Genomic DNA, 19380 nt, shown 5'->3' on the forward strand with positions numbered 1-19380 from the left:
TTAGCCTCAACACAATGGGTTAAAGATCTTGAGACACTAAATCCTTTTCTTCTCTGCTTTTGATAATGAAGACTGAAGCTGCAATATGCTGTACCACTTTCTTCAGCTTTAGAAAGTGAATGTGCGAAAAGGGCACATGCACTTCACACAAAAAAGGGAAGATAGATGGTGTAGAACAGTATTTTTCAACCTGGGAACTTTTAAGACATGTGGACTTCAACTCCTAGAATTCCCCAGCCAGGAGCAAACACTGTTGTAGTCAAACCAGTGACCATCCTCTTGTCAAGAGATGCCATTTCAACATTTGGTAGGAGTTCCCCTTTGTTTTTCTTGTATATATGTGATCTCAACTTTCCAAAGAAATGGAGGGAAATGATTTCGCTTTGATGTGATCAAAAGTAGGCTGACTTCGCTGGTTCTCTTTAGTATCTATATTCTTTTTTTAAAAAAATAGCGAGTCTATTTATATTCCACTGACTTCTGACTGATTTTAATGACCCAGAGGAGAATACGTATACAGGTAGTCCTCAACTTACAAACACGATTGAGCCCAAAATTTCCATTGCTAAGCAAGACCATTGTTACCTGAGTTGCCCCCCATTTTATGACCTTTTTGCCACAGTTGTTAAGTGATTCGCCGTGGTTGTTAAGCAAATCTGGCTACTTCCCTCCCCCATCGACTTCGCTTGTTGGAAGCCAGGTAGGCAGGTCGCAAATGGTGACCACGAAACCCTGGGACGTGCCCAGCCCTTCTTCTTGTGCCATATCCTTTGGTGATCATGTTGGCAATCTTATTTTTATCAACAGCCGCAATGAAAAAGTGATGCCGATTTTTGACCAAACCAGTCCCTTAGATTTTGAAGCCATGATGTTCTTCATTTGCCTTCAAATGAGCCCAGCCCTGCTGATTTCTTTTCTGCAGGGAGAACGGTGGCATAGACACTGTAATTGCCGATGGATGCAGCCAGACAGATTTCCTTTTGCAAGACCATTCATTTGGAGAAGTGGGGAGTTTTTTTGTGGCTTTAGGCCCTTCCCTTTAGTGCTCAGTCCAACATGTTCTCGTCATATTTACCCTTCTTTGAATTCTGATCTCCGAGCAGGCCCTTTTGGTAACCTTTAGCCATTCCAAAGTGGAATGGTCATTTAGCCATTCCAAAGGGGGCCACCCAAGCCCCTCCGTGAGGATAAAAACAGAGAAGTGAATGAGGATAAAAACAGAGAAGTGAATGGAGACCGTGTCAACATAAGGAGCAGTCCTCTTACGCTTTTGTTTTTCCTTATCTTTTAATGCAAAGAAAAACTAAACAAAACAAATGGCACTCCCCCATAGGGCGTTTTTTTTTTTTTAACTGTTTTAAAAACAATTCAACTGGTTTACTCTTCAAGTCTTCCAACTCTGAATTCTAACTTCTTAAAATATGGAGAGGGAGACCATAAGCACTGTGTTACGGCCAGTAAGGAGGCTAGAGAAGGGAATCCTTTTTTTTCCCCCACTCCTTTCTCTTCCCTTAAGGAAGATACTCAAAACAATCCACACACACACACCCAGCTCGACAGACAGGGAGACCAGACAGCCGCATTGCCAAAGGGATGTGCCATCCAGACTCCTGTAATCTGTTTTCCCCCCCCCAAAAAAATTATGAACATCAAACATACACACACAGAAGACACACGCACACCTAAGCCAGCATGTTATGGTTTCCCAGAGTGCCAAGTAAACGGCAGGCATGCCCTATTTGCTGAGCCCAATTCTCCCGCCACGTATACAGACATCCAGGTTATCGGTTCTGTACTTGCGAGAGTGGGTGGTCGTTGGGTGCCGCATCTGCCGCATCTGCCGTTATCAGTTCCTAGTTTCTCCCTGTATGTGCCTGCGTGGGCATAAAGCATAAGCATTTCCTAGAAGTCTTGTAACAACCGAGGGAAAAGAAAAACTGCTGGAGAAAGTACAAAAACGAAAAGCCAAGGATCCAATTTTTGAAGCCACAAATGGGCAAATAGCTTAAGGAAAATATTAAAACAAAAAAAAACACAGTACATTCCAAAGAAGGGCTGGTGACCTGATCAATCAGAGTGCTTTGTTTTCTTCTGCCACATCCAAAAATGCAAAATGCTGGGAGAGTCAGAAATGGACATGGAATCTCCCTTCCCAGGGTGAAGAAGAGCTCAAGGTCCAGACGGAAGCTCTTGCTTTAAGGTCATTACTCATCCAGTCGTTACATTTCCAGGAGCCGGCTTTGTTTCTGAGACGGACAATCCAAGAAGGATCGCTTCAAATCTGGGTCTACGGACTTGTCACCCCTCCTCCCCGAGGGAATAACAGCAATGGCTTGTTTCCCCTTTCACTAGGCAGGAAAAGTTCCGACCTCTCCCTTTTCCCAACAAACCATCATCCACACACATCCGCAGCCTGCCTGCTCTTTCCCCACTAGAGAAAAATGACTGCTTAAAAATGATCACCAGCATTCGTGTGAACTTACCTGCAACAAGGCTGTAAAAAGAAAAAAAAGAAAAAGGGGATCAAACCAATAAAAAAGGTAAGAGGTGAACAATCATTTAGCAAGGCAGGATGGCTTGTTTGACTAGTCCTCCAAGACTACGATCTCCACATTATGGACCTGGTGCTGATGTTCATCAACCTCAGCCACCACCTTCTCCTCAGTCCTCAATTCTGTCCCCAAAATCACAGCTTTCCCCCCTGATTCTTCAGGATCGGCTTCTGGATCAGGCGCTGGGTCTATTTCTATGATTGTCTGTCCGTCCTCCGAAGTGCCTTCGACAGCCTGGATGGTAGAAGTCAGGCCAGACTCCATGGCCACCAGTTCCACAGGATTCACCACGGTGGCCACGTTAGCAAGGGTCCCACTGTCCTGCATCGCTGCTGAGCTCAGCAGGGCTAAGCTTGAGGAGGGGTGAAGTGTCACTGTATCAGACGTGCTGGTTTTGGAGGAAGAAACCACGGTGGCATAGCGGAAGAGCTGGGAACCTGAGGGCAATGTGTGGACAGTCACTGGGCTGGAGCCCTGGCTGATTGTGGCCATTGGAATGTTGCTAAGGGAAAACTGCTGTCCCATGGGTGCGATAGTGATGGGCGAGATGACGGTGAATTGAGGTTGCTGGATGGGAGCCGAGGGGCTTAGAACTGTGGCTGAAGCTGGACGTTTCAACCGGGGCCTTTTGGGAGGCTTTGGAGTGTTGACTGGCATCAGGACCACATTCTGAATGGATGGGCTCCTGGCAAACTTCTTCTGCTCTTCTAGTTGGTGATCTAGTGCTGGGAGAAGGATTTATGGCATAGGCTAGTCAAGGAAACGCTTTGGAAATTGTCACACAAGCAGCACAAAAAACAAGAGGAGGTAGGAAAACTATTTCTAGGTATGTCATCCAGTCATTTCTCCTGTGCCAAAAGAACAGAACAATGGACAGGAATAGCAATAGCACTTAAAGACTTATATACCGCCTCACGGTGTTTCACAGCCCTCTCTAAGCAGTTTACAGAATCAGCTTCTTGCTCCCAACAATCTGGGTCCTCAGTTGACCCACCTCGGAACAGTAGGCAGAGTTAGCCTGAAATTCTGATTCTATCCACTGCGCCACCATGGCTTCCTTCCTTCCTTCCTTCCTTCCTTCCTAAGCAATAGCAGACTTATATGCTGCTTCCCAGGGCTTCCCAGCCCTCTCTAAGCGGTTTACAGCCTATTGCCCCCCCAACAATCTGGGTCCTCATTTTACCCACCTCGGAAGGCTGGAAGGCTGAGTCAACCTTGAACCTGGTGAGATTCGAACTGCCAAACTGCAGGCAGCTAGCAGAAGTAGCCTGCAGCACTGCACTCTAACCACTGCACCATGGCTGTCTCATGAGGATAATTCCAATTATTTAGAGAACAAAAAAAAAAAAAAACCCTGGGATGGAGAGGAGAAACTAATTTACCTCTCCAAGTGCTGCTTAACCCCATCTCAGAGCTGCAGACAACAGCAGCTTTAAAATTAAAACAGCACCATATGCAAGTTTTCAAACATCCAACGTATACAAAAACTACCAAAAATATTACAGAATATATTCAGAATATAGCTAATGCCTCTTGGGAAAAGATAAAAGTGTTTATTGTTCCAAAGGTGCTTTTCCAAAAGGCAATCAGACTTTCTTGAGGGTTTTTTTTTTCCCCTTGAAAATATTTTGCTTCTTATCCAAGAAGCTTCTTCAGAACGGATGAGTTCTTTTTGAAGCAAAACATTTTCAAGGAAAAAAAAACAAGAAAGTCCAGTTGCCTTTGGTAAAAGCACCTTTGAGACAACCATCATCTGGATGATTGAGAATCGCCACAGACATAAAAGTGTATTCAATGTGACTAATATCATACTTTTGGTAATTGCAAGGAATTTTTTGTATATAAGAAATAGAAGAGAAAGAGGAGGATAGGAAGGAGGAGAAGGAGGTATGTTGTAAAAAAAATGCTTAATTTAGGACCAACTGACCATCAGCTGCAGGAGTACAATGTACGTGCTTTAGTCTTAATAACATCTGGAAGGTTTAGCCTCCTCATCAAAAAAGCAAATTTGAGGGAATATGAATGTACTTCAGCAACCAAGCAACCCAGGCACATTTCTTGCACAATTAATTGATGAGCTAAGAAAGTTCCCATTTCAAAATTACCTTCAAGAGTGTTAAGAAATTGCTCCTCTCCCTGATCTGTTTGACTCTTCCTGTTATCCAGCACTCTTTTCACTGTGTCCATCAGGCCAAAAGTGTGAGCGACATTATTTAGAACAGCAGCATCTACAGGAAGACATTCACAGATATTGACTAATGTTCTAAATGGGATCCCAACTCCCAGGCAGAAAGACCTGAGCTATTCCTTGTTTGCCCATGCAGGGTTACTTAACACTTTGGTAGCACTTGCTGTCTTGATTTTGCAAGGTTCGCCTACAACAGCCATGGAAACTGACACTAAGAAGAGAATATTTTAACAATTGGAAGAAAAAAAAGATAAAGCAAATACTTATAATAATACTATTTCCCTGACTTTTTAGCAACCTACTTGCTCAAGAATTCCAAAGCAGGAATAATTCTACCCAATTTAGTTTGCAAACAGTGTAGGTGAGACCACATTTCAGAAATTTTATAGTCAACAAGTGCCTAATGTATTATTATGTAAATTGCAATGAGAAGTTTTGCAGAAAATCACAAATATGCAACATCCTGAAGTACATTTTTCCTCTTCAGCCTCAGGGGTAGACTCTCCTGGTATCACTATTGATATATTTTCAGCATCAGGTAGACCTCTTTCTCTTCTCCTCCTCCTCCTCCTCCTCCTCCTCCCTCCTCCTCCTCCTCCTCCTCCTCCTTCCTCTTCTTCCTCTTCTTCTTCTTCCTCCTCTTCTCTTCTCCTCATTATTATTATTATTATTATTATTATTATTATTATTATTATTATTATTATTATTATTTCCATTGTCATCTGGCCATTCTAGTATGCTTTATGAGGGGTCCTTGGTGCTCTCTGAGCTTGTTTTCTTGCAGACGTTTCATTACCCAAACTACCCTAGCACTGATGATGTTACCTAGTTTGGGTTTTTCTGCAAGAAAACAAGCAAGTTCAGAAAGCACCAAGGACCCTTCATTTCAACCCTGAGCTGCAGATATTCTCCTTTATAAGTTTCTTTTTCCAGTACTGAAGCAACAGAGGTGACTGGATACTAGGGGAGCTATGATAAACATTTAGACAATGAAAACATTCTGGAAAAAGATTATTTACGAGTTTGATGGGTTTTAATTGGTTTTGGCATTTTCCTGTTAATGTTCACTGTTTTTGATTTTATAGGATTGCATTGCATTTTGAGATCGCTTCTCATAAGGGAACTATCATTGGAGAGTAGTTAATAAAATGACAAAACAAGCATTATTGAGACAGATAATTCACCAAGCATAAATACAAGTAGTCCTTGACTTACGACCACAATTGAGCCTAAAATTTCTGCTGCTAAGTGAGAAAGTTGTTAAGTAAATTTGCCCCCATTTTACAACCTTTCTTGCCATGGTTGTTCAGTGAATCCCTGCAGTTGTTAAGTTAGTAACACGGTTGTTACATCAATCTGGGCTTCCCCATTGACTTTGTTTGTCAGAAGGTCGCAAAAGGGGATCACATGATCCTGGGACACTGCAACCGTCATAAATGTGAACCAGTTGCCAAGCATCCAAATTCACGTGACCATGGGGAGGCTGCAATGGTTGTAAGTGTGAAAACCGGTCATAAGTCACTTTTTCCAGTGATGTTATAACGTCAGTCACTCAATGAACTGTTGTAAGTCGAGGACTACATGTAAGGCAGGAAGTCTTCCCTAGTGGTTATCATTTCATATCAACATAGAGACTGCTGACCTCTTACCCACCGGTAATCTGGAAGGGGGACTGGGCAAGCCTCTGCTGTACCCCTCTTAGCACCTCCTCTATCTCCTTCTGAATATTACAGACCACTTCTTCCATCAAGCCCACATCAGCAATGCCTTTCCAAAACATCAGCATCTCCTCTGCCACAGAAAGATAAACATTTTTAAAGAAAAAAACAGCAAAATTTCTACTGCTGGGACCAGCAAACTACTATACATTAACAAGCACCTTAAGGAATTGATTGCTACCTTGTTGATCCAACCCATAAGCATTACCTGTATTTCTGAACTAAAAGACGCCCACTCCAGATCAGTATTTCTCAACCTTGGCTAATTGAAGATGTGTGGACTGCAACCCCCAGAATTCCCCAGCCAGAGTTCTGAGAGTTGAAGTCAACACATCTTTATGTAATCATGGTTGAGAACACTGGTGTGGACTGTTCATCTATTGCTTACAAATTATGCTTGCAGCACATGTGTGTTCACAAACAGTTGCAACAGGCTGAAAATAGCTTTCAGGGCATGACAAGTAAAACACTAGAAGCCTTCTGTCTTATGGTGCAAATTATCAAAGCTGCATGCCACTGCTGATGAGTCAAGTTTAGGATCAGTTTTCCCCAAATTGGTACCCTACAGAAAGACTGAGGATGCAACGCCAAGTAATCCCAACCATCACCAGCAAAAGTTTGCTTCTCTTACTCCACTTCCTCTCCTTTCCAAAGTGTGCAGAGGAAATGAAAAAAGTATGCAAGCTGTACAGAGAAATGGGAAGGACCAACCTGAAATCTCCTCTGGGTCTTTCTTGATTCCCTCATCAGTTGCCATAGTGACTGCTGCTGTCATAGCAGAATTCCATTCAATCCCTTCTTCTACACTTTCCTCAGACACTGCAATTTGAGTGATGCTTCCTGAATAAGAGAAGACCAGTCTGATACTCTGCTGCCACAGTAACTCCTCAACCACCCACACATCTAGATGATACATCGGGATAAGTTCTGTTAACTATTCATCTGTAAGTCTATGACTTGATATGACATAATGATAGGGTTTACACCCTACGCTAAGCCACACACCATAATTTCCAAATCACAATGGCTGGGACGTTCAAGAGACAGCTCACAGCACATTAGGTCTTAGCACTGAGTGTGAACTCAGTCCTTCCAGACCAGCCTTGACCATTTTACACTCTGTGTGAGGACGGCAGTTCCTCGGATTCTCAGCCAACATGTCTCAATACTAGCTGGACAGTTTGAGAGTTGCTCTTGGAAGGTGCCACCTTGGGCAAGTTAAGCAAGATTGCTTTGGGCTGATCAACATATCCTCAAGGTTGGCACAATAAAGCCATTGCTTTTGAAATGTTACGTAAATTCTGTAGATGCTGCAATGAATGAAGAAATGTTTGAGTGTAACTACCACATTGGTACACTTTACATCTGTGTCTTTCAATTCAATGCTGGCTGGGGAATTCTGAAAGTTTCAAGTCCACACATCTTAAAGTGGCCTAGGTTGAAAAGTCCCTGGTTTATACAAATTGCATTTTTCCTTTCAATATTCAAGTCACACCTGAATTGTACGAAATATTTGTCATGTGGCTTCACCTTATACATTAAACTTGTTATGCTCTAATTAATTGAAGTAGCTGAACTAAAAAAAAAACCTTTCTCACAAAAAGAAACAAAACATGGAATGAGAAGTAAGACAATACGTTCTTCAACACTGGGCACAATGCCCTTCTATCTCAAAGCCCTTTGGGTGTAGCCCAGTATTAAACCACATGATAAATATTTCACACAATACAGGCATGTTGTCAGCCCTTTAAGGTAGACAAAGTCAAGAAATAGGAGTTCCTAGAAATCTTGGAAAGCACATAAATTCCGTGAGGATATTGTAACAGAATTTGTAACTCTATCCCCCACTCTATTTCAATTTACACTTATTCTCATCAAGGCAGAGTTTTAATAAGGGAGAGACCTACCATCAGCAGAAGTGGGAGTCTGTACCAGGGTTGTTTGTCCTGGTACTGGGGCCCTGGCACTGCTGAACAGGAGATCAAACTTGGTGCTTCGGCAGGTGTTGGTGCACACTTTGTCATGCTGATAGAAATCAATTTGCCCAGAGTCCATCATCTTTCTGCACAATGAATGGAAAACAGAACAGTCATCTGAGGGGGGATGAAAATCAGTTCAAAGAATTGTCTAAGAGGAAAATGTAAAAAGACAAAGCCTTTGAGCATGATGCATCAAACGATGCTCCGTCCCGTTTAGCTTATGCACAACCACAATTATATAATTCAATGGAAGGTTTAACATGAAGCGCGTGGTTCTTTATCGTAAAAAAAAAAAAAATTCTATCCCAATTTATCCGGCAATATGGAAAGGATTAACAACTACAATTTACGGAATCCTCCAATGTGGCCCTTATTATTCATTGGAGGCTGTTCCAGCCCAAAGATTGTGGGTAATAAAATCAGGGATAATGAGGGTATTACAAATATACTTTACATCAGGGCAAAACACCTCCACCATTTTGTGCATGTTACACACCCAGAAAAATTCTCCAAAAGTTCTCTCCTGAATAGAGCCACATGCCAATCCTTTTACCATTGATAATGTCTAATTTGTATTACCTGCCTTAAGACACTTGAAACCGCAGTTAAGGAAGCCATGAATAACAGGATTCACTTATAAAAAGTCCACGACCTCCGAACAGTCTCTTTGTGAAAGTTCTAGGAGACCCCCCCCAAAAGGTACTTACAAGTCCTATTGGATGCATCCTTCTGCAGTCACATAATTGCATTTTGGGCACTTGTCAACTAGTTCACATTTATGGCCATTTGCAGTGTTCTGCAGTCACATGTCTTCAATTTATGATGTATATTTTTTTTGCTGGAAACTGGCACTTACTTCCAATTTCCAGCAAAAAATGCCCATTGCAAACAATGGGGTCAATGACTGCAGTGTTCATTTAGTGATCATGGTGATTCATTTAATGGCCACCATAAAAAAATATTGTAAAATCATGTGATGAACCACCGAACCACCGGCACGCCTTACAACCTATTTCCAAGCTCAATTACGGTGGTAAGTCAAGGACTACCTGTAGATCAGAGGTCTCCAAACTTGGCAACTTTAAGACTTATGGACTTCAATTTATGGACTTCAAGCATAGCTGGCTGGAGAATTCTGAGAGTTGAAGTCCACAAGTCTTAAAGTTGCCAAGTTTGGAAACCCCTGCTGTGGATCAAAGTCTTATTCCAGCAACCCCTCCTAATATTCTGTATAAAATGGCCCATGAAATCACTGGATCATTTCCTGTGAAAAATACACAGGGTCAAACTCTCAGCACTATTTTTATTTAGCAAGAAATGCAAGGTACCACAGTTTTAAGGAGAGAGGATATTCCTATTCAGATGTCTGCATCAGAGTTTGGTACAGGTAATCTTCAACTTACAACCATTGATTTAGTGACTGTTCAAAGTTACAACAGTGTGAAAAAAGTGACATACAGATGTTTTTCATGCTTACAACCCTTGCAGCATCCCTGTGGCCACATGATCAAAATTCAGATGCTTGGCAACTGACTCGTATTTTTGACGGCTGCAATGTCCCAGGGTCATGTGATTCCCCTTTTGCAACCTTCTGACAACAAAAGTCAATGGGGAAGCCAGATTCTGTGACTAACTTAACAACTGCAATGATTCACTTAACAAGTGTGGCCAGAAAGGTTGTAAAATGGGGCAAAACTCACTTAACAACTTGTCTTGCTTAGCAACATAAATTTTGGGCTTAATTGTGGTCGTAAGTGGAGGACTACCTGTACATGACAAGACGGTTACCTCAGCATGATTCCTCCTAGGCGGATGGCTCGCTTCCAGTCCTTCAGGGTGGACTTGCCAGCCAGGTGAACAAAGTGCTTGGGGCTGATAAGCTGATCATTGAACTATCAAAAGAGGAAGGGAACCATTTATTTTTCTCATGGAAAGGATATAATGCAACCGTTCAGTCTTCAAGGCAGCACCCATTATTCATGTCATCAAGACACACACTAGGACTTCGTTAATACAACCTGGGCTTTGTGATTCCCGGCTGACACTGTGCAATATGTAGAACTGTTTGGGGATAAAAATGAGGTGGATAAGCAGGAAAGTTTTGCCCATCCAATTATATATTGCAGAATGGGACTCTCACGAGAAAAACATCTATTATGGCAGACATGACCCAACATTTTTCCTACAGTGGTGTCCAAGTCCTTGTGGCAGGGGGAGGGGTGTCTCCTTGCAGGAATGAAATAAAGACATTGCCTTCAGCCCTGCCACCTAAATAGTTTATTGCTAAGCGTTTTAGTGAACCTAATACTCCTGTGCCTATCCAGTGGAAAGCGGGACATTTTTCAAAGGAAAAGAATGCTGTCAAAAACCCAGTAACACCGAACGAACAGAAGCGAGCTGGCAAAGCCACTTTCGCCGTGCTATTTACCTTAACACATTTGACATTGATTCCTGGGCACACAAATTTCTTCCAGAGCAAGATGGCCTTGCTATCTCCACAGGTAATGGGGTAGGCAATCTCAATTTCCTCATTGCTTTCAAGGGCACTGGCATCTACAAATGGAAATATAAGGGAGACATTTGAGAGGCATGCAGAGATCTCCGTGCTGATTCATCTCACCATAAGTGTGTCCAGCCATGGCAATTTTAAGACCCGTGGACTTCAATACTCAGAATTCCCCAGCTAGCCTAGCCAGCATCCCCCATGGCTGGCTTCTGGGAGTTGAAGTCCACAAGTCTTAAAAGTTGCCAAGATTGGACACCTCGATCTAACCCAAAGACTGAAAAGGACTTTAAAAATCTCAAGCATTTTCTCATCCTATATATTTTAAACTGGAGATTCCAAGTCTGAACATACATTCTAAGCCATCACTTCTTTATACACTGGTAAAATTATACAATTTGTTTCACCTTTACAACTTATGATGGATCCATAAATAATGTACTCTATAGTATTTAGGCAAGCATCAAAGTACAGTTGCATAGCAGTTAGAAGAGTTCAGAGTATAAAAGGAAGACAATTGGATTCATTGTTGTCCTTGTTGCCATTAACAAGGCAGGGTTTTCTTGTGGACTGGGTTAATCTTTAGTAATACATGGTCCGATTTGTTTAACTCAGCCATAAATCATGATATACTATTCACAACTCAGCCATAAATCACGGGATGTAAGTGGTTAAACTCCCATAATACACCAAGCCAAAATTAAACTACAATGTAAGAGCAAAGTACTAGCTTCTACCTAGAAAATATTTTTGGGGAAAATACAATTCTTTGGGATACTATCCTCACATTTTCACACTCTTGAATGTCCAATATAATATGCAAATTTCCAGTTATTCTGAAGATAGGAAATGAAATTTGGACAGTAGTCTGACAAGAACTACCTTGTGGCTGTAGTTGAGTTTCAGAAATGTGAACCTTTAGACAACACAGGAAGAGACAATGAAAGAAAGCTCCCGAGGCCTCTTAGCTCAAGGACTCTTTTTTCAAGGATTCTAGCTTTTTGCAGTGCTACAGGCTTTGTTCCACCTTATGCAAATATGTGGAAAGATTAGTATTTCCCTTGCTTGTATGGAGTGGGGGGAAAGCCATCATCCATGCAAATAACTATTGCAGAAACTGTTATGCTTCAGATCAGCCCATTTTTGCTTTTGCTGATTAAAGTTTTGGTTTGCAAGAAAGACAGTGGACAGATATTGTTTCTTCTTCAGTGTTGTCCTCCCAATATGAACCCAGGGATGTACAATGGATGATAAAGAGGCAGTGACTGCATTAAAGCCATTCAGTGCATCTGAGTTCATTGTGTCTTCCTGCTTCTGCTTCAGTGCACTAACCACTGCACAACAGTGGTGGGATTCAAATATTGTTGCCACTGGCTCGGTGGGCGTGGCTTGGTGGGCGCATTTTGCATGCGTGCACACACTTTGTGTGCACGCGCATGCTAAACGCGCACTTTGTGCAGGCGGAGAGTCATCTGCGCAGGCACAGAGGTGTTCTAACTCACCTCCTGCAAGCCTGCACAATCCCAATTGCTTCAGCAGCTGCCACGGGGTGCTATTCTGTGCCGCGCAAAGCAGCTACACTTCAAATTCAGCGGATAAAGGTGAGTATGGGAGCCCAGGTGGACAGGTGGGCCCAACAGCAGAGCCAGCAGAGAGAACTGGTTTGGTCTCCGCTGCTCATCGCTCCTACCGGCTCTCCAGAACTGGGCAGAACCGGTCGAATACCACCACTGCTGCACATGCTGCCTGCAGGCTTCATCCAAAGCACCCCTATTACGCTGCAATACAGTTGAGCTAAACATGAAACTGATGCATCATTACCACTGAGAACTCACCGATGCCATCTTCAAGTTTGTGTATGGTATGCGTTTCTACGGCCATCACGGCCGCATTAGTTTCAGAGCCCTCTTGATAAATTCTGCTGTAAAAATGGCACACAAAAGTACACAAAAGATGTAGTCATTTGAAAACTAGTAACATGAAAGAACATCACATCCCCCACATCAATCTGTGTGCCCCTGGCATCAGAAGGGGTAACACTTATTTATGGGATTTTCCATTAATAATTCCATATTTATGGAATTTGGCACTTTTCAACAGCAACCCCAAATCTTAATTTTAATACTTCATCTTTTGGTTATTCTACTGCTGTCGGTTTATATAGCAATAATTTCTTGTTAGACCTATCAATATTAGTTTGATGTATTTGACTTATTAATATTATGCAAGTTTCCCTGCAAAATAGTTTATTTTGGATTATATAAACATTTATATAAAAAGTAATATTCATATCATAGCAGTATTTTCCCCCCCACCAATTTCATAAGGGACACTGTAATTTTTATCTCCAAGGAAGGTTAATATCATGAGAAGCAAGTTCTCTTGCTGTAGCTGAAAGGACTCAAGTCTATATACAAGAAAGGAAATTGTTATTAAACAATCAAACTTGTTTTGATACAATGTGCTTCATAGTGGAATGAACTGACTGGGGGGCTGACCTCTTCTAATAAATGCTACACCAGCTGCGGGTTGGCCAAATTGTCCTTAACTTTATGGTTCTGTCCAGCCATAAAATCCAGCCATAAAATCCAACCATAAAATGATTGATGGAGAAGGCAAGTTCCTTCATATTTTTAAACATATCTAGAATCTCCCGATACCTCAAACTCTTGTTAAAATTCCATCTTCTGCAAAATTGCTAAATCGCAAGAATGTCATCTTTTTTTATGCCTGCATTCTCAATTCTCCTTGGAGCAGTCCTCTAAATCAGCAGTCAACAACTGGTGGTCCACGAGAAAATTTTGGTGGTCCGCAGAAAAATTATTTCCATTTTTTATATTGCACTAAATACTATTTATCTTTTTTAAAAAAAATTGTATTAGTGGTCTACGGGATTTAAAATTGTGAATTTAGTGGTCCCTGAGGTCCAAAAGGTTGGTAAGCCCTGCTCTAAACCCTCAATTACTTGAAATTACTTGGGAATATTTTGTTTTGCTACTGGCATGTCACTCACCCTTGCTGCACCGGCTGTAGTTGTAATATAACCTGGGTTTTGGTATCTTCTGGGTTTCCCCCCTCCGTTCCTTCAGTTGGCACAACAACGACATCTCCTACAGGAATGCTTACTTCAGCATTTGCCATTTGTTCACATGAAGTCTGAGCGACGGGGTGACAAGTATGCTGTAGCAGACAATAAAAACCGAGGCAACCTTGATTTGGGAGTTGAGATTCGGCATCTCTAATTACACACAATTATTATATTCTATAATAGTAGGTCAAAATGGACCACATATGTGATAGAAACATCCTCAACACCTCAGGGGCTTCTCTTAATAGTCTTAACCTCTCCTTACAACCTGATTGTTCTCAGAATAATTGAGCAACCTACCTACCACTATTCCTTGGGAACTCAAAAGTGACTTTGCCTTGTTAGCTTTCTTGCAAAGTTTAAGAGGTTATTGTGACAGCAATTAAAGATGTACAGGCATTCCCTTTTCTCTATATTTGGGCTGCGCCTGCTATAGCAGAGGCATGAGCCATCTGAAAACAAAAGTGTATTCTTTTTTATAGAACTATTATTTTATAATGAAGTTGGATTCATTAGAAAGTGAAGGCTGCAGTCCTATATACAATTGGCTTAGACTATACCTAGTACAGCTGGTTTGTTTCTGAGTTCACAGGCAGTTTTGTTTTTGGGTCTTTTTTTAAACCAACCAATTAGGCTGAAACACTGAGCAGTGTCACTCAATAGCTAGAAAGTCACATTGCAATGATGGATGTGCTATCTATAGAGGGCTCAAAAATATGTAATGGGTGACTTGGATCTTGGTGGGAGGCATTTGCTGCTTTTTAAATAATTCAAGATTGTGGGAGTTGCATTTGCTTTCTCTTTGTTCCTTTGCCAGCAGAACAATGCCACAACCAAACCCCTTCCCACAATACATTGGTTGTAAACTAATGGCCAAAAGGACGCCCAAATGCAATTTTGGCTATTGGTTGCTCCCAAATCAGCAGATGAGCTGGGGAAGCAAGGATTTGTGGAATTTCCAGTAAGAATGGTCATACACGTGGTTCTTTGGAAATAAGAACTTTAACACAAAACCTCATTTCATAAGTGAAAATGTATCAGTTCCCTTGTTTTCAGATTCAAAATCATAGGCCATTGTTACTGCTGGATCAGATGATAGTCCAACAAATTCAGCTTCACACTACCAACCAGCCCCTCCTGCTGGCTGCAGAAAACTCATTAGTAATACACAAACGTAATTCAATTTCCTCCTCTCATTTTGCCTCACTCTCAGAGGATACCCAGAGAAATACATTGTGGTGGTGTTGAATCTGAAGGTTAGATATAATTCTAATGACCTTGCTAATAATCTTTCCTAGAAGTGTTCTAAACCCCTCTTAGTTGTCATTCTACTATACAACAACAATGAATTTTAAAAATTATTCAGTATGCGAAAATGTATTGTCTCTCTTAAAGGCAAGGTTGAAATGATTCAATTGGAGATTAATATATTATTTGTGTTTGAATAGTTCTTTAAAGACATGTCTGAATTCAGGATAAATTAAATGAATAACTGATCATTGGTTCAATGGTTATCAGCTAGTTATTTTATAGAGCAAATGCTATGTATCTTCATCAAATTCCCCTGGATGTTAATGGAATTTACTTCTACAAAAGCAGAAACATCACAACTTTTCTAATTTACTTTTAGGTAAGTCCAAATGAATTCAGTATTGTTTATACTTAGTCAAATCACAGCCATTATTTTAGATTAGTTGAAGCAGTGCCATAAATATTGGCAGGGCTACAACAGAAGGCTCAGAATGCCTTAGCTGCTTATTATTATGGGAAAACAAAAATTGAGGCAAACAAGAACACTATTTCCATCTTTATTATTATTTTGTAAATAAGGTTTAGCAGTTTTCTTCATGTGAAACAGTTGTCCAATCAACAATGGTATCCTTCCAATAATGGTGCCAGGTCATCAATTTTGTCATTTTAAAAAGCCACCCCCCCCCCCAAAAAAACCTTTAACACTGAATAGAAAAAGGGTGATAGAAGAGGGATATTTAAGGAGCATTTCAGCTGTGATTTTTTTTTTTTTTGGAAAAGCATTGTTTTCCACGAATGCAATCCCAAACCCATCGTGTCACATTAGCATTGCCGTTAAAAAAAAGAGAGGAGATGGAATGCAGTTGCTTTTTATACAGAAATCAAGGCAGCCTTTTTGATCATAATTTGTCATTTATAAAAAAAAGGCCAATTCTTCGTAAGCCACTTTGATCTCGGCTATTCCAACAGGTTGTTTAAAGTCATTTATCCTACATCGAACTCCAGCCACCACCACTCTGTTGTCTAAAGCCATCTCAGTGAGTGTAATAAATCACAGGAAGATTTTGGGGAGCATGGCTCCTACTCTGATTATGTATTAAATTGAAGTCCTAATTTTGTCGTTTTAATTTTTGTTATGGATCCTACTTAAAACCGATGGGGGGTTCTCCTTCAATCAATCAACCTGAATAGAGCTGGAAGGGGCTTTTGAGGTCTTCTAGTCCAGCCCCCGAAGTAAGAGGGCCCTATAGTATTTCATTTTCTCTTTTTTTGAGTTTTGACGGAGTTTAAGCAGTCCCGGGGACAGGAGCTTGATTAAACCCGGGACGATTTTGTCACTGAACGGGGATGGGCTTTTAACTCGGCCAGGGAAGGAACCTCCTCAACCCCCCCGGCCGCCTGAGGAGGAAGTCGAGGCTTTGGACCGAGAGGCTCGGGAAACCGCGAGTTCCAAGCCGTCCCTCAGAACCACGAGGATCAAAGGGGGCGAGTTCAACCGGTGAGGCAAGTTCCACGGGCGAAACTCGCTCCGCTCCCCCCACGCCCGGCGGTTCCAAGGCAGACCCGGCGGGGGCGGGAGAGCAAAGCGGTCCGCAGGTTGGTTTTTTTTTAAGCGCCTGGCCCGACTTCAACGCCCGAAGACTCCAACTGCCATCATCCCCAGCTCGCCCGGCCGCTGGGGATGATGAGAAGGTGGTGGCGGCGGCGGGAGGACGAACCACCCGCGCGGGCCGTCCGCGGACGGCTTTCCACACTGGCCACTGAGGGCGAGTTCGATCGCGGCCGCGCGGCTGAGGGGAAAGCCCGCCTCCCCCCGCGGGCCCCGCCCCCTCGCCTGCCCCGCGAGCCCCTCAGCCCTCCGTGGCCCCGCCCCTCTTCCCTCGCTCCAGGCCAGGCGCAGCCTCCTCCTCCTCCTTTCCCCACCCTCCACTTCCCCCCGCAGCGGCGCTGCGACGTCCGCTCTCCCGGCGGCGGCACGTACGGCGGGGTAGCGGCCGTGCGCTCACCCAACGCAACCCCCTCCCTCATCTCCACGCACTCTGCGTCCCGGCTCCCGTAGCGTTGCGGCAGCAAGAACGTCGCCCTGCGTTCCCTCCCCCCCGTTACCGTCTCCGAGCGGCCGAGTCCGGGCTGGGGGGTTGGGAGGAAGGAGGGAGCATGCGCAGCAGCTGCAGCGGCTCGCCTGCCAGGACTTCCGGCCGCCTCCTCTCTCTTAAAGGGACCGCGAGAGGCAGAACGGTTTTTGCGCTCCCGCGGCTGGGCGCGATGGGATGGCTTTTGGGGAGCCGGGGGAGTTTTGCAGTTTTGGGGCAGGCCGGTTTCTGGCCGAGCGAGGATCGGCTCTTCTCAGCGGTTCTGCCGACCCCCCAGAGTTGTTGTTGCTGCTGCTGTATTAATAGCATCTGTATGTTTTGCAATTATTGGATATATAGCAATAGCCCGTAGACTTATATACCGCTTTACAGCTCCTCCCTAAGCTGTTTACAGAGTCAGCCTATTGCCCCCTCTATAGTTAAATTGCTCAAAATAGGCAGTGGAATTGCGAGGCAACATGCTCAGAAATGCTCTCATTAATTAATTGCATGTACGGATCGTTAAGTTTCCCTTCTGCAGTTCATAGCACGCCCTTTTGCATTCTAATCCCAAAAAACGGTTTTCCGGCTGCAAATGTTTGCTGCCCGGGAAATTTCACACTTCTCCCTTCTAAAGCTACCAGAAATCCGGAGAGCTGCTAGATGGCAAGGCTAGAGATACAGAGAAGTTGCCTGCCAGTAACTGTCCTCTGAATATTTGCAGCCCTGATCCCATCACGCTACATTTTCATGTATTTGATGGAAACTCCTGCCAAATCCGGAAGGAGCCCCTTCTTGTGCAACTTTCAGCAAACGAATGTTATGCCCAGCTGATGGCGCCAGTAGCCTTCTGATTCCTGGCAGAGGCACGTTTGTCAACCTCTTTAAGATTATGTGGACTTCAACTCTCAGAATTCCCTAGTTGGGCTGGGGAATTCTGGGAGTTGAAGTCCACACATCTTAAAGGGACTAGGTTAACAAACGTTGGAACAGACTTAGGGCACAAAGCAAAAGGTTCGCTGTTATTAAGTCTCTCCAGTAACAAAACACCCCATTGTCTTCAATTTGCTTTTACACCCACGTTTTTATAGTTGTAATCCCCTAAGAGGTATTGACCTGCTCCACAGGGGGCATAATATAGTTTTGACTTCACCCAAAACCACCACCACACACAGACACACACAACGTTTCACACAAACTTTCTTCCTTTGGCTGATTCAGGCTAATAATTAAAGGGTCCATGATAATAATCAGCCAAAGAAGTGGATGGTAGGGTCTGAATGCTATATGCAGAGGTTTACCAGAAGTTGAAGAATGAAATAAACGGAGTGAATGTTGAGTGAAGAAACTCAAATTGGTTTGTAGTAGAAACATGCCTACAAATACATGTTTAGAATAGCAAAGCAAAAGTACTATAATCTATGACCTACCATAAAACCAAAAGTAATTAAAACAAGTCAACTGCTTTGAATACACAACAAAGCATGCAAACTATAAAGAAACTAAGCCTCTGATGAAATTAGTTAAGGTTGAACACCTCTGTTTAAACAGTGATAGAATAACTTTAATGTCACTTTGTACCCTAATCGGCACACATTAAAATGAAATTCCATCGCATGCAGCTCTCAAAGAGCCACCCCTTCCAATATTCACCACATAAACACAGCAAAATAAATAAATACAAAATTATGCATATACCCACGTATATTATCTTTCCTATATTGTGAGCACAACCGGCTAGCTCATGAGTCTCCAACCTTGGCAACTTTAAAGACTTGTGGACTTCAACTGCAAAGCTGGCCGAGGAATTCTGGGAGTTCAAGTCCACAAGTCTTTAAAGTTGCCAAGGTTGGAGATCCCTGGGCTAGCTTTTCTTTTTCAGGGCTCGACACCGACACCCAACCTAGAGTCAAGAAACCACGTTTTATCTAATCAAGATTTAACACGGTTTCAAGGTGCCTTAAGACAGGGGTCTTCAAACTTGAGAGCTTTAAGACTTGTGGACTTCAACTCCCAGAATTCCTCCTCC

The 19380-nt window shown here is 42.8% G+C and overlaps 1 protein-coding gene across 9 annotated transcripts; it reads right to left on the bottom strand.

The window, feature by feature from the left end:
• Positions 1-1273: 1273 nt before the first annotated feature.
• Positions 1274-19137, bottom strand: GMEB1 (glucocorticoid modulatory element binding protein 1). 9 transcript variants are annotated; one of them, XM_087970726.1, is made up of 10 exons: positions 19054-19137; positions 13954-14120; positions 12776-12858; positions 10866-10990; positions 10226-10329; positions 8366-8520; positions 7170-7298; positions 6394-6531; positions 4658-4780; positions 1274-3277 (listed from the first exon to the last, which is right to left on the bottom strand). In XM_087970726.1, exons 2-10 carry the CDS (start codon positions 14079-14081, stop codon positions 2586-2588), a joined length of 1677 nt encoding a protein of 558 aa, XP_087826852.1. In that variant the 5' UTR covers positions 14082-14120; positions 19054-19137; the 3' UTR covers positions 1274-2585. The 9 variants fall into 9 exon arrangements, with proteins under 9 accessions (XP_087826852.1, XP_087826849.1, XP_087826845.1 ...); XM_087970723.1 differs by having other exon boundaries at positions 12776-12861; positions 19054-19097; XM_087970719.1 differs by lacking the exon at positions 19054-19137 and adding an exon at positions 17386-17483 and having other exon boundaries at positions 12776-12861.
• Positions 19138-19380: the final 243 nt, after the last annotated feature.

This window comes from Notechis scutatus, chromosome 8 (assembly GCF_049901735.1).
Source record: "Notechis scutatus isolate UNSWTSFEM ecotype Mainland chromosome 8, rNotScu1.2, whole genome shotgun sequence".
Taxonomy (NCBI): Eukaryota; Metazoa; Chordata; class Lepidosauria; order Squamata; family Elapidae; genus Notechis; species Notechis scutatus.

Excerpts from the sequence above, each read along its gene's own strand:
- GMEB1 (XM_087970723.1), bottom strand. The coding sequence starts at position 14,081 with ATGGCAAATGCTGAAGTAAGCATTCCTGTAGGAGATGTCGTTGTTGTG. Across the intron at positions 12,862-13,953 it reads CTACAGCCGGTGCAGCAAGG|CAGAATTTATCAAGAGGGCT; the intron begins GTGAGTGACATG and ends CCATTTTTACAG. Across the intron at positions 6,532-7,169 it reads AGACCCAGAGGAGATTTCAG|AGGAGATGCTGATGTTTTGG; the intron begins GTTGGTCCTTCC and ends TTTCTGTGGCAG.